The following is a 14,888-nucleotide window of genomic DNA, read 5'->3' on the forward strand; positions in this document are numbered from 1 at the left end:
TAAGCTAGTTCTACTATCCTGTTTCAAAAAAGTGCATGAAGACCACTATAACCTTCCAAAAATTCCCTTATCTATTAACATCTTTCTGTTATCTCCTTGAATTATCTTCTCTTTCTACTGTTCTTTCCTGTACTGAATGAGCTTGCAATTGTAATACTCAACCTGATACCCTGGAGATTTTTGCCCCTCAGACAGCTAAAGAGATGTTCCATCTACCCATTCTCCTTTGTGGTATACCACTGAACTGAGACACATGAAAGCTGTTGGTAGAAGACTTGAGCGACTATATAAAAACAGTGCCCCTAATGTTTACTGTTTTGGCTCACATGGATCTCGATTAACTACCCAAAGTGGGTTTCTGATTTGAAATCAAAGGTAGGTCTTAAGTTGAGCTACATGACAGTCTGGTGAGGTAAATTGACACTAGTAATGGTATATTATTAGTGTAATGCTTCAACTATGTCAGAAAACAGTAAAATGATGTATACTGTGTTCTCCCCATTATAGAGATTCAGTAAGTCACTCTTGATTATTATGCACAACATTGATTTATCTCATTTACAAATTTTGCAGCATAATGCCAAGAAAAGAAAGGTTACAAAAGCAGAAAGAAAAGGAACTACAGCAAGCAGCTCAGGGTAGCAGCTCTCTTTTATCCTGGATTAGGCCATCTATCAGTAAAGCAAATGAGGGAGATGTATCAGTATCAGTTGTTTGATTATTAAAAAGCGTGCACAATATGGCCTTGTTTTTGCCTGTTTTTCATTTATTCATGCAATTTGATAATTTGAGTTATTTGATTAGATGTGTATTGATTGTGTTAACAAAAATAAATATATAAGTTAAATATCCTACTGTGTTTTTTTTATTATTATTATTTTATTAATAATTTTGGCGATGGGTGCCCTTTTTTTTGGCTTGAGCACCTGCCCCCAAAAATGTCTGTGCACGTGCCTGGTAGCAGTACCGAATAGCATGATGAGTGTTGAGCACCTGGATCTGTTTTTAGTTTCGGAACCACTCTTAATTGCCCCTAGAAGTAGGTGAGTGTTAATAAATGAACGTGTGACGGCTTGCAAATAGAGCCGGGTGGCACTGGACCGTCCACAACCATGACCAGGACAAAGCGGTCAGTGAGAACGAATGATGAATGATTTTCAGTCATTATTATCAGTAATGTACTACTTTCACCAATAGGTGGCGGTAATAAACTCTAGCCAAGTTCAAGCAGCTATTTAAGCGAGAGACAAAGTAAGCTAGCTTTCTAGCTGATATCGATCTGAATGAATTGACTCTTCGTTAGGTTAAAATATTATCTAGAAAAATGAGTCGTTCTTATAATGATGAGTTACAGTATCTGGATAAGATCGATAAGACCTGCTGGAGAATCAAGAAGGGTTTTGTTCCAAACATGCAGGTAAATCATTCAGTCATTACATACAGAAACGTGCTGTGACGTACTTTTTGGTTCAGGTTCAATCCCAAATGCATTCATTCTCTCTATATCAGTGCACTACATATACAGGATCTGAATGGATTGTGTTAGAATACACGATTTTTGCAATTTGAGGGTCTATATATGTTTTAGATAAAAAAAAACCTAGCTTGTAAACAACATTGGGTTTACCATAAACTATTTATTAACCCCTCTTAGGCTTTAAAGTTATTTATACTGTGAGAGGACTTTGAAAGGTGTCATGAAGCCACGTAGCCACCCGGACCTGTTTCCAGTTCAAAATCCATTTCATTGAATAGCACAATAAATTCATTCTATACTACCCTATTTACATGGGTTTGACGCCTCTGTCTATGTTACTGACCTATTAACAGCTTGTATTAGCACTTCAATATGTGAAATTTCATCTAGTAGAGTTCCAAAGAATAACTAATAAAATAAAATAATAATAAAAAATAAAAATAATAAAAGTAAGCAACTCTGATTTGGTCTTAACCAAACTCTGACGTCAGAAGCTTCCCAAAGCTAGAATTCATGGTTGAAACCTTTCTTATGAAAATTAGGGCTTGTATGTAAATATATGAAGCACATATACAGGAAGGGAAACAGTCACAAAACTGTGTAATGCCAGAGCTTTAAAAACATGTGATTATTTATTTCTTAAAACCTTTGATGACGAGCATGGAAAAGAACTACACTAATGATGTCTCGGTGTGTAATAAACTGGGTAAAATTTACAAGACTGCCTTTTTACTGCCTTTTAAATAATGTATTTCTTATTCATGCCACACTAAAAGATGCCAAACACTGCTCACAATAAAGCATATTCTGATCGAATGCCCCAAATACACCAATACACATATTTTCATGGTGTAAAACTCAAATAAATAAATAAATATGCCACATTGATTCTTAAATACTATTTTTGTATGACTAGTTTGTTTAGGTTACTACTACAAGGGGTGACATGGTGGCTAAGTGGGTAGCACTGTCGCCTCACAGCAAGAAGGTTCCTGGGTTCGATCCCCAGGTGGGGCGGTCCGGGTCCTTTCTGTGTGGAGTTTGCATGTTCTTCCCGTGTCTGTGTGGGTTTCCTCCGGGAGCTCAGGTTTCCTTCCACAGTCCAAAGACATGCAAGTGAGGTGAATTGAAAATACAAAATTGTCCATGACTGTGTTTGACATCAACCTTGTGAGCTGATGAATCTTGTGTAATGAGTAACTGCCATTTCTGTCTTGAATGTAACCAAAAGTGTAAAACATGACGTTAAAATCCTAATAAACAAACAAGACTGTATTTTACTGCTAAGGCATGCATTTCTTGTTTATGCCACACTGAAAGATGCCAAACACTGCTCACAATAAAGCATATTCTGATCGAATGCCCCAAATACACCAAAGAGAGACAACAGCTACACATATCTTCCTGGCAGAAACAAAAATAAAAACAAAAATATAAATGGACAAATAGAAACAAGGAAAAACGACTTAAAAATAATGCTGATAATGCCATAAATAACACAATCGTGTATAAAGTGGCGTAAAACTGAAATAAATATGCCACATTGAGAACTTTTTTGTATGACTAGTTTGGTTTAGGTTACTACTATTAGGCTTCTCAAAAATAGTTATAAAGGGAAAAGGGAAAACTAAAGAGATTAGTTACTGATATTAAAATGAAACAAATGTTAGTAGTCTTGGGTAAATAGGGCTTTTTGTGTCATGTAAGATCATGTTAAAATGGGACAGGAAAAAAGGATCTGCAAGCCTTTTAAGTTGGCGTTTAATAGGTAGACAAATAAATTGGAACACTTCGGACAATAATGGTCTAATCTGGTGAAAAAAGAAACAGATTTAGCAGCTTTGAGTAGAAACAGTGTACCAACAGCCAGACTCTGCTCTGGCACAGTGTAGTGTGGTGGTACTTTGCTGTGTCAGGGCCTGGACGTGCCTTAATTAATGGAACAAAGATATTTAATCTGTTTAATTATGAAAATAAATGTAAGGTCCTCTGTCCATGATCCAAAACTAAGGCAGGGCTCTGCTACAGTAGAGTGTTTAAAGTGAATAGCTATACGTATGTAATTGTTCATTTATAAGTTCTTGCGAACTTTTTTGTATAGTTAACTGACACACTACGGGGTTACTTTTATGACATTTGTTAGTCCCTCTTTGCTAAAACATGTGCATCTTCAGGTGGAGGGTGTCTTCTATGTAAATGATGCACTGGAGAAGCTGATGTTCGAGGAGCTGCGGAACGCATGTCGTGGAGGAGGTACTTCTACTCATCAGTATAAATATTATTAAACGAAACAAGTAGCTTCAGGAAGTTGTTATATTTGAAATACACATACTATTAAACAATGCACACTATGTAGTGGGACAATGGTGGCTTTGGTGACCATATAGCGTATATCAATAAAACCATTCTTTGTTGACTTGACCCTTGTGCTTACAGGCATTGGTGGATTTCTGCCTGCCATGAAGCAGATCGGTAATGTGGCGGCCCTGCCGGGAATCGTGCATGTGAGTGTGTTATTTATTATAGAGGTTATAAAGTGTCTCTCAGCTTCAGAGTATAATCAAGGCCCTTTTTGACTAGATGTCTAATTTGAATGGATGACCAACTCTAAAAAGGCCTAGGTTATGCCAGATTTAATTTTGAAATGAAGGCCACTGTGGTCTTGGAAAGACCGGCAACCTTAAAGCAGTCAGTAAAAATTAGTTTCTTCAGTAATTATGCCACATTATTTACGTAAGCATGTCTCGTACAGAGATCCATCGGCCTGCCTGACGTTCACTCTGGATATGGCTTTGCTATTGGAAACATGGCTGCCTTTGACATGAGTGACCCCACAGCAGTTGTCTCGCCAGGTATGTGTATTGAATTAAAACTATTTGGAATCTGTTTTTATTTTAGCACATATATTACAGTTCAACCTTATGCGCATATAACATTTATCTCTAGCAGTCATGATATTTCAGTTATTTTTACAGCTATTCTTTAGCTGTGACTGAAATTTTAAACATTAAGTTCCAAACATGTTATAATGTATTTTCTTTTGTAAGCTTCTATGTTTTTAGAGAAAATTTATTAAAATCTGCAGGATAAAAATAAATATATACTGCGCACCTAATATTTGGTTGAATGACTACCACCTCTTTTAATCTCAATCGGTTTATTGATAACCTTTGATTCCAACTATGACCACTTAACTTTATCAATGTTGATTGAAATTTGTTAGTTTTATAGAATGGACCTATTTTTAGTCCAGTCTAGACAGAGTTAAAAATAATTAAAATTAGTGGTAGTTCCCTATAGTGTCCCAACACAGCCATCTACACCAGAGTAAGATTTAAGACTGTGTTCACATATACATACACATTGTAAAAAATGAAAACACTATGATGCCATTGATTTTATTATAGTATTTAGTGTGTATTAAACGGTTTAAGAACCAATCTTGTCAGTGGATTGTCAATGTGAATGCAGTCTTGTATGTGAATCTTGATCTGTACAGGTGGTGTGGGTTTCGACATTAACTGTGGGGTGCGTCTGCTGAGAACTAACCTGGATGAGGGAGATGTGCAGCCGGTGAAGGAGCAGCTTGCTCAGGCTCTTTTCGACCACATCCCTGTAGGAGTGGGATCCAAAGGAGTCATTCCTATGAATGCCAAGTAAATACTAACACCACTAAAGGCTAATGATCTTATCTAAGCTGCAACTGTAGAATCTCAAGATAGAAAAGGGTGTATTCAGACCCTTGTTGCCATTGGAATTGATTGGACATAATTTGGAGTATATAAGTGCCCACAATTTAAACTGCATTGTCAGGGGAAAAACAGGCCATGAAATCCATGTGTGAATGTTTTGTCTGGTCTATTTAATTTTATTCGTTAATACTGCTTAGACCTACAACATGCAACCTGCAAACAAAAAAGTTGTGACTGTAAAGCATTTACCACTTGTAATGTTGCCATTCTTCCTCACAACACTTAAGACATTTTGGCACTAACGGTACTGAATATTTGGCACTGTCCCATTATTCTTGCTAACGTGTTAAGATGTGCAATAGTACAGGGTTGTCTTCATTTTTTATTTTTTTTCAAAATTCTTCACACATTCTCTGTTTGTGACAGGTAGGACTATGGGCAGCCAAGTCCAGTAACTGTACCCTCTACTTCTGAAGCCATGTTTTTGTAATGTGGTGCAGCATGTGGTTTTGCATTGTCTTGTTGAAAAATGCATGGACGTCCCTGGAAAAGATGATGTCTTGAAGGCAGCATATGTTGCTCAAAGATTTCAATGATCTTTCACATTTTAGCTCCTCACTTGGCCTTTCATAGATACTGCTTTTGTACCAAATCATAATCACAATCACCTGTTTTCATCACCTGTTTGAAATTACACAATTATTTTGTTTTGTTTTTTTCTTTACTTCATTACTAGTGCTAAACTGCTCTGTCCCAACTTTTTTGGAATGTCTTGCAGACCTGAAATGCAGGAATGGAGGTATATTAACAAATGAAAGAAAGTTGACCAGACAAAACATGAAATATCTTGGGTTCATACTGCAATGAATTTATAGGCAAAGTAAGCCAAAGTCTAGACTTACGAATATCCAAAATAGTATTGGTAGATCAAGTATGATAACTTTTGTGAATAGTAGGTTTAAGATTAAATTTTTTTTAATTTAAATATATCCATTCAAATATATGCCATTTCCTGCTGTGTACATGTAGAGACCTAGAGGAGGCTCTGGAGATGGGAATGGACTGGTCTCTGAGGGAGGGATACGCCTGGGCCGAGGATAAAGAGCACTGTGAGGAATACGGCCGAATGCTGCAGGCTGACCCAAATAAGGTGTCTGGCAAAGCTAAAAAGAGAGGATTGCCACAGGTACATGTTTACACAGACGTCAGTGCTGAATACATTTATGAAAGACAAATAATAAATGTCATTACTCCATCTAACTATCATACTACAGCTTGGGACTCTGGGAGCAGGGAATCACTATGCTGAGATCCAGGTGGTGGATGAGATCTACAATGACTATGCAGCCAAGAAGATGGGCATTGATCATAAGGGCCAGGTGTGTGTGATGATCCACAGTGGGAGTCGAGGACTGGGGCATCAGGTAGCCACAGGTGGGTGTTTTACTTTAGTAAAGCTGTTGTAGAGAAAAACATGTTATGTCATTCAGTGTCTCCACAAGTGGGTGTTGGTATGATGTCTAATAACCCTGGTGCTGTGCACCATTGATACTGCCCTTAAAACATAAACTCAGGCCATTAGACTGCTTTGTCCCCAAGGTGTCTTTTTGTGTGTTTTTTTTTTTTTATATTATTTTTTCAACTGTTTTATAATCATGTCACTATATACTATAATAATCACTACAAACCTCAACAGCTGGAAAAGTGTGTAAATTGGAAATTAAAAACAGATGTAAATCCACCTTGACATGTATTTTAAAAAAATATATACACTGTATTTAACATGTATTTAAAAAATACATATACACTGCCTGGCCAAAAAAAAAGGTCACACACTCTAATATTTGGTTGGACCGCCTTTAGTTTTGATTACAGCACGCATTCTCTGTGACATCGTTTCCACAAGCTTCTGCAATGTCACTAGGGCTGGGCGATTTTGCAAAAAAAAAAAAAATCTAGATTATTTTAAAATTATACCCGATTGTCGATTACGATTTCGATTTTTTTTGTTCTTGTATAATGCAATTAAAATAAGACTCAAATAAATTTTTTTGCATTGTAATTAAAGGCTGCAGAAGTGCAAAAATAGTAACAGCACCACCTATAATTATCCTTTTGAGGGACTCAAACTTTATAACTATAACGATATCACAATAATTAAAACAAAATAGATCTAAGTTATCTATATCCTTATCTATCTATATCTAAGAATAGCTCACAAACAACTTTTATTTTAAATAATGTTCAGCAGAACCTCCTTACATTAGGAAAAATACTACAAAAAGTTCTTTACAGGTTTCTTAAAAGGAACACGAGCCTGTACTGTGCTGTTTCCACCACTGAGTGAGTCTGTATCAGTATCTACATTGGGGGGGCATCAAGTGATCACTCAGCTCAGCTTTGATTTTGTCCTCTTGTGATTTGGGGGGTGGATACAACATTTTAAACATTTAAGGATGTGTAATGTGTCATTTAAGTCCCATAAAACTTTCAAACTGTATTAACCACTATTATGTGTCGTAGAATGATTCGATTCTATTGAACGACCCTTTAAGCCAAAATAAAGGAACCGATTCGCGCATTTAGGAGTCGTTACATACATACGACTTTTTAAAAGGAACCGAAACAAAAGATACGACTCCCTATCGCAGAATTCACTGCAGCAGTTTCCCAGACGCGATTTTTTTACTCAGTAACGGATGTGATTTAAAATGTAGCGAATTCCAATTCTTAGTACAAAACTTACTTAAGTAAAAGTAAAATTACAGGCTGTAAAATCTACTTTAAAAAGTACAAGTACACAAAAAAAAAACGACTTAATTACAGTAACGCGAGTAAATGTAATTCGTTACTTTCCTGATCGGGCTCATCGTCTCCGTATTTTGATTCAGTTCAGCGGTGTTTGATTCAGTGAATCTGAATTAAACTCTTCTGTTTGTGTCTCGTTTTGCCGATCGTGTTTGCGCTCCTTATTACTGAATCTAACCGTTACCGTGTATAATCCTTGTTGTCTTCCGTTTACTGTTTTGGTTTTCGCTGGTTTTGGACTCTACCTGATTTTGTACACTGTTTTCACCCTTTTTATATTAAACTTTCCCTGATTTATATTCCGCGAGCGTCTGGTCAGTTTCTGCTTCGTGACATGTTGGTATTTTAATTAAAATATAAAGTATGTAAACAATCGCGATTGTCACATTCTAACATCGAGTGAAAACGTTCATGCGAATTAACCGAATTAATCGTGAAAATCGCCCAGCCCTAAATGTCACAACATTTATTTCTGTCCAGAGTTGCATTAATTTCCCCCCAAGATCTTGTATTGATGATGGGAGATTTGGACCACTGCGCACAGTCTTCTCCAGTACATCCCAAAGATTCTCAATGGGGTTCAGGTCTGGACTCTGTGGTGGCCAATCCATGTGTGAAAATGATGTCTCATGCTCCCTGAACCACTCTTTCACAATTTGAGCCCGATGAATCCTGGCAGTGTCATCTTGGAATATGCCCGTGCCATCAGGGAAGAAGAAATCCATTGATGGAATAACCTGGTCGTTCAGTATATTCAGGTAGTCAGCTGACCTCATTCTTTGGGCACATAACGTTGCTGAACCTAGACCTGACCAACTGCAGCAACCCCAGATCATAGCACTGCCCCCACAGGCTTGTACGGTAGGCACTAGGCATGATGGGTGCATCACTTCAGCCGCCTTTCTTCTTACCCTGATGCGCCCATCACTCTGGAACAGGGTAAATCTGGACTCATCAGACCACATGACCTTCTTCCATTGCTCCAGAGTCCCATCTTTATGCTCCCTATCAAACTAAAGCCATTTTTGCCGGTTAGCCTCACTGACAAGTGGTTTTCTTAAGGCTACACAGCTGTTTAGTCCCAATCCCTTGGGTTCCCTGCGCATTGTGCATGTGGAAATGCTCTTACTTTCACTATTAAACATATCCCTGAGTTCTACTGTAGTTTTTCTACCATTTGATTTCACCAAACGTTCATTCAAGATTTTTTTTCGACCACATTCCTTCCTCGAAGATGATGTTTCCCCACTGTCCTTCCACTTTTTAATAATGGGTTGAACAGTTCTTAACCTGATTTTAGTAGTTTCAGCAATCTCCTTAGATGTTTTCTCTGCTTGATGCATGCCAATAATTTGACCCTTCTAAAAGAGATTACCATCTTTTCCATGACCACAGGATGTGTCTTTTGACATGGTTGTATAGCAAATGAGAAGCTACTCACTGCATCAGTTAGGGTTAAATAACTTGTTGCCAGCTGAAACATAATCACCCATGCAGTAACTATCCAATGGGAGGCTCTTACCTATTTGCTTAGTTAAATCCAGGTGGTGACCTTTTTTTTGGCCAGGCAGTGTATAAGCAAGGCATAAAAAATTTAATTTTGTCAACCTTATTAATTATTGTTAATAAAATCTAAATTAACGCCTGCAGGATGTACCAAAAAAGTAGAGACATGGCAATTAAAGACAAATGTAAAATATATATAATTGGAGAATGCTTAAGTTCAAGGTAAGTGCTAGCTCATCATATAAAGTACTGAACTTATTCAGGACGTAATCACAAGGTTGCTGGTTTAAGCCCTACCACTGCCAGGTTGCCACTGTTGAGCCCTTGAGCATGACCCTTAATCTTTTATTGAATAGACTTTTGGTTTCAAATGTAAGTCTGCTAAGTGATATAAATCTATGCAGGGCTTAAAATCATCACAACATTGTGTGCCTGAAAAAATCTCTGTGCTTAAAAGGTCAAGGCCAAAAACACTGCAGCACTGAATATGCAATAAGAAGAATTATGTGCAATAAGGATTGTCCACATACTCTTGATTGATGGCATCTGTTAAGTTACATCATGTTGTTTTTTTAAAGATGCTTTGGTGGCCATGGAAAAGGCGATGAAACGTGACAACATAACAGTAAATGATAGACAGCTCGCCTGTGCCCGTATTGGTTCGGCTGAAGGCCAGGACTACCTAAAGGGCATGGCGGCTGCAGGCAACTACGCCTGGGTCAACCGCTCCTCCATGACCTTCCTCACACGTCAGGTAAATTCTGTTTCATCCTTACCAATAAGCCCAGTCTGAGTAAGTTACATAGAATCCCTAAGATCCTTTCAGAAGTTTCCTTGTTCTGTATCTTGTATGTATTATAAATGTATTAACTAATTTATATACAAATCTAATTTCCAGAAAATTTGGTAAAATTTGGTAAAATCGATTTGTTTAGTTTACATTTAAAACAACTTTTTAACGACTCTTTGTTTTTACTGACCTATCTGATTGCATTTTGTAAGTTTATAAATTAAAAATTTGATGCGTGCTTAAATTTATGAACATTTTTCTATTCTTTTTACTGTCCCAGCTTTAAATTACACTATTTTAAAACTTTCCACAATACGCAGGTGAATTGGTAATAGGTGAGGGTATTATGTCTGGGTATAAAAGGAGGAACCATCAAAATCTTTGGTGCAAAGTGGTGAGCCACAGACAGCAGACTTTAATAAATAATTCAGTCAGTTCAAAAAAGCTTAATGCAAGATTTCAAATAGTTTAGGTTAACCATCTACTGTATAGAATATTGTGGAAAGATCTAAAAATTTGGTAAAATCTCATTCCATGTAAGGTTAGGCCAAAACTGCTGATTGTGTGTGGCTTTGAGGCTTTAGACAGCATTGCATGAGAACCAGTCATGCTACTGTTATAAAGTTACATTAGCTTGGGTGTACTTCATAAAACCATTGTTAATTAACACAGTCTACCGCTACATCAAGAAATCAACTTATTAGGCAAACATAAAACTATTCATTAATTTTCTTTGGGTCTGAGCTCATCTCAGATAGACTAAAGTCAGTGGAGACATCCTGTGGTTTGCTGAGTTCGTATTTCAGACATTGTGTTTTCCATGGCGAATATAAAAGGGACTGTCTTGACTGCTGTCTGTAAAAGCTTCACACGCCAACATCTGTTAAGGTGTGGACTGCATAAGTGCCCGTGGCATGGGTAACTTGCATATGTGTTGATACCACTGACACAGAAATGTATATTGGAACTGTAGAGAGGGGTCATGGGTGACATCTATTTTTTTCCCCAAGAAGGTTATTTTAGCAAGAAAATACCAGGTCTCATTCTGCACATGCTACAACAGCATAGCTTCATAGATAAAGAATGTGTGTACCTAAGTGGCCACCGATTCTTGCCGTGAGTATCATAACTGTGACAACATGGCGTTATAAAAACAAACTAACAAACTAAAGTGGCCTGCGTGCAGTAAAGATCTGTCTCCTATTAAAAATTTTTGGCACATCATGATGATGAGAAAGCACTCTGATGGCACAGCAGTAAATTACGCTAGGTTTAAATGCCCAGGGGTGCTGTTGGCCGGTCGGATGTAGGGATGAAGCTGTGGTAAAGCATTCAAATTGAATTAAATATGAGGAGGAGAATCACAGACAACGGTGATATCTGACTGTTGAGCAGCTAAGGTCTTGTATCAGGCAAGAATGGGCAAAACTCCACTTGCAAAACTGCAACATTTAGTACCTTTAATTCCAAATGATTTAAAAGTGTAATTAATACAAAATGTGTCATTAACATTTCTCTGTCCTTCATACATTTAAGTTGATCAGTAAAGACATAGGAAATGTTTTCTTTATTCTATTGTCAATTAAATAAAGGTTTAAGAGAACGAACAAATCACATTCTTGTTTTATTGCATTTTACAAAATGTCCCTAATTTTCTGGAAATGGGGTTTGTAATTAAAATCTGCTGGTTCCTCCTTCAGGCTGTCTCCAAAGTGTTTAACACCACACCAGATGACCTGGACATGCATGTCATCTATGATGTGTCCCATAACATTGCTAAAGTGGAGGAGCACATGGTGGACGGTAAACAGAAAACACTGCTGGTTCATCGCAAGGGCTCGACACGTGCTTTTCCCCCTCATCACCCCCTCATTGCTGTTGACTACCAGGTATTTCATTCATTTAAGGAGCAAAGCTATACAACACTGTCACCTTCTTCAAAAAAGTAACTGCCTTTTTAAATACCACCTGTACAGCAAAGGTTTAAAATTTCTTAACACTGATTAGAAATTTAAAAGATGTCTGGGCGGCACGGTGGCTCAGTAGGTAGCACTGTCGTCTCACAGCAAGAAGGTCCTGGGTTCGATTCCCCGAGTGGGGCGGTCTGGGTCCTTTCTGTGTGGAGTTTGCATGTTCTCCCCGTGTCTGCATGGGTTTACTCCGGGTGCTCCGGTTTCCTCCCACAGTCCAAAGACATGCACGTGAGTAGAATTGGAGATCAAAAATTGTCCGTGACTGTGTTTGACATTAAAGACTTAAACTGATGAATCTTGTGTACTGAGTAACTACAGTTTCTGTCATGAATGTAACAAAAGTGTGTAAAACATGACGTTAAAATCCTAATAAACAAATAAAAGACGTCTTTTTTTTAAACAAACACTGCACTGTTTCTAAGGCATTTGCTGCTTGTTAAGTACTAGAATTGTGTTTTTTAACCACTTTTAAAGTTGCTTTTGTGTTTTGGCCAGCTGTCCTGCTCATAATCCAGTTATACTTTAGGCTCAGCCAACAGATAAATTATTCGAGTTCAACCCCCTTTAAAGGAGAGCATCAGTCACTAAGTATTAGTGGGTCCTGATGAAGTAAACACCCCACACCATTACACTATTGCTGCCAGGGTTGATTGTTGATGAAGTTTTAATGATCAAATGCTGTATTTGCTTTTTTGCCAGACATAATGAGACTTTTGTTTTTTTTTCATGATTGTTCATAACACATTTATCCAAGAAAAGCTTTCCATTAGTTTTTTACTGCTATGCTGGAGTGGTGAGCTGAATTAAAGTTAATGTTGCTCTGTTTTCTCTAGTTGACTGGTCAACCCGTGCTGATTGGTGGTACAATGGGCACCTGCAGCTATGTGCTGACAGGCACCGAACAGGGCATGACTGAAACGTTTGGCACCACCTGCCATGGTGCTGTAAGTAGGAAAATAATTGCATCATTGCCAGGAACAATGAGCATAAAAAAAATCTGTGTGAGTATAAAACTTGTACGTTTTTTACCTGCAGGGTCGAGCACTGTCCCGAGCTAAATCCCGCAGGAACCTGGACTTTCAGGATGTTTTGGATAAACTGGCTGACATGGGCATTGCTATTAGAGTGGCATCACCCAAACTGGTCATGGAGGAGGTGAGAAACACACAAGTGCTTAAGCACATAGTGTCTTAGGCCAAACTGATCTTAACTTACACAAGTATTCTTTAATAAAGAATGTCTGTGTATGGTGTTGGCTACACATCATATTTACTGAAGGTCATAACAGAAATAGTGTGCTCTATTAGGTATTAAACACACTTCGTTAAATAATTCTTAGACTAAAGTAGTCATTTTCTGTTGAATTTGGAGAAACCACTTGTATATTAGTTTCGTTGAGCTATTTGTTCTTCAATGGTCAGGACTCTCCCAGGACCACCACAGAGCAGGTATTATTTGGGTGGTGGATCATTCTCAGCACTGCAGTGACAATGACATGGTGGTGGTGTGTTAGTGTGTGTTGTGCTGGTATGAGTGGATAAGTCACAGCAATGCTGATGGGAGTTTTTAAACTCCTCACTGTCACTGCTGGACTGAGAATAGTCCACCAACCTAAAAAAATATCCAGCCAACAGCGCCCTGTGGGCAGCGTCCTGTGACCACTGATGAAGGTCTAGAAGATGACCAACTCAAACAGCAGCAATAGATGAGCGATCGTCTCTGACTTTACATCTACAAGGTGGACCAACTAGGTAGGAGTGTCAAACAGAGTGAGTGGACATGGTGTTTAAAAACTCCAGCAGTGCTGCTGTGTCTGATCCACTCATACCAGCACAACACACACTAACACACCACCACCATGTCATTGTCACTGCAGTGCTGAGAATGATCCACCACCTAAAATAATACCTGCTCTGTGGTGGTCCTGACCAGGTTAAAAAGGTACGTAGAGAAACAGATGGACTACAGTCGGTAATTGTAGAACTACAAAGTGCTTCTATGTGGTAAGTGGAGCTGATAAAATGGACAGTACAGAAACAAGGAGGTGGTTTTAATGTTATGGCTGAGCAGTGTATGATTTTGTACATTCAAATATTTAAGATATGAAAAATACACATTTAGCATAAAGCCCTGTTGCCTTTTTTCAAAATTATACTGTATTTCTAACCAATGTTGGTAATTAACATGTATTGTTTTAACCTCTCAGGCTCCCGAGTCCTACAAAAACGTAACAGATGTGGTGGACACGTGCCATAATGCAGGCATCAGCAAAAAGGCCATCAAGCTCAGACCCATTGCCGTGATCAAGGGTTAAACACAACACGGACGACTCGGCACCAGAGCTGCAGGGTTAAGCCAAAAGAGCACGGGTGGATCAACTGAACTGATGGTTTAGAAATGTGGAAAGGAAATGCGGCTGTGCTGTCAGCACAGGCTTCTGCACTCCGTTATAGAGACAAGCTTAACAAATGTACCAGTCTGTAACGGGAAAAAAAAAAAGTTTACCAGATTATGATTTTTTTTTTGTTTGTTTGTTTAACTTTATAAAAGCAAGTAGCTGAAATGGAACTTTGGTTTGAGATTAAATAATAATAAATGAAAGTAAATAAAAGCAAAGATATACATTGAAGCAACTTTCCTGA

The 14,888-nt window shown here is 38.0% G+C and overlaps 1 protein-coding gene across 1 annotated transcript; it reads left to right on the forward strand.

The window, feature by feature from the left end:
- The first annotated feature begins 1,255 nt into the window (after positions 1–1,255).
- On the forward strand, positions 1,256–14,875 carry rtcb (RNA 2',3'-cyclic phosphate and 5'-OH ligase). Its single transcript, XM_062994099.1, has 12 exons — positions 1,256–1,417; positions 3,652–3,730; positions 3,914–3,981; positions 4,230–4,329; positions 4,977–5,133; positions 6,199–6,355; positions 6,444–6,603; positions 10,062–10,237; positions 11,974–12,162; positions 13,080–13,190; positions 13,282–13,401; positions 14,453–14,875. Exons 1-12 carry the CDS (start codon positions 1,325–1,327, stop codon positions 14,558–14,560), a joined length of 1,518 nt encoding a protein of 505 aa, XP_062850169.1. The 5' UTR covers positions 1,256–1,324; the 3' UTR covers positions 14,561–14,875.
- The last annotated feature ends 13 nt before the right edge of the window (positions 14,876–14,888 follow it).

Source organism: Trichomycterus rosablanca, chromosome 1 (assembly GCF_030014385.1).
Source record: "Trichomycterus rosablanca isolate fTriRos1 chromosome 1, fTriRos1.hap1, whole genome shotgun sequence".
Taxonomy (NCBI): Eukaryota; Metazoa; Chordata; class Actinopteri; order Siluriformes; family Trichomycteridae; genus Trichomycterus; species Trichomycterus rosablanca.

Excerpts from the sequence above, each read along its gene's own strand:
- rtcb (XM_062994099.1), top strand. The coding sequence starts at position 1,325 with ATGAGTCGTTCTTATAATGATGAGTTACAGTATCTGGATAAGATCGAT. Across the intron at positions 3,982-4,229 it reads CCCTGCCGGGAATCGTGCAT|AGATCCATCGGCCTGCCTGA; the intron begins GTGAGTGTGTTA and ends TGTCTCGTACAG. Across the intron at positions 13,402-14,452 it reads CCAAACTGGTCATGGAGGAG|GCTCCCGAGTCCTACAAAAA; the intron begins GTGAGAAACACA and ends TTAACCTCTCAG.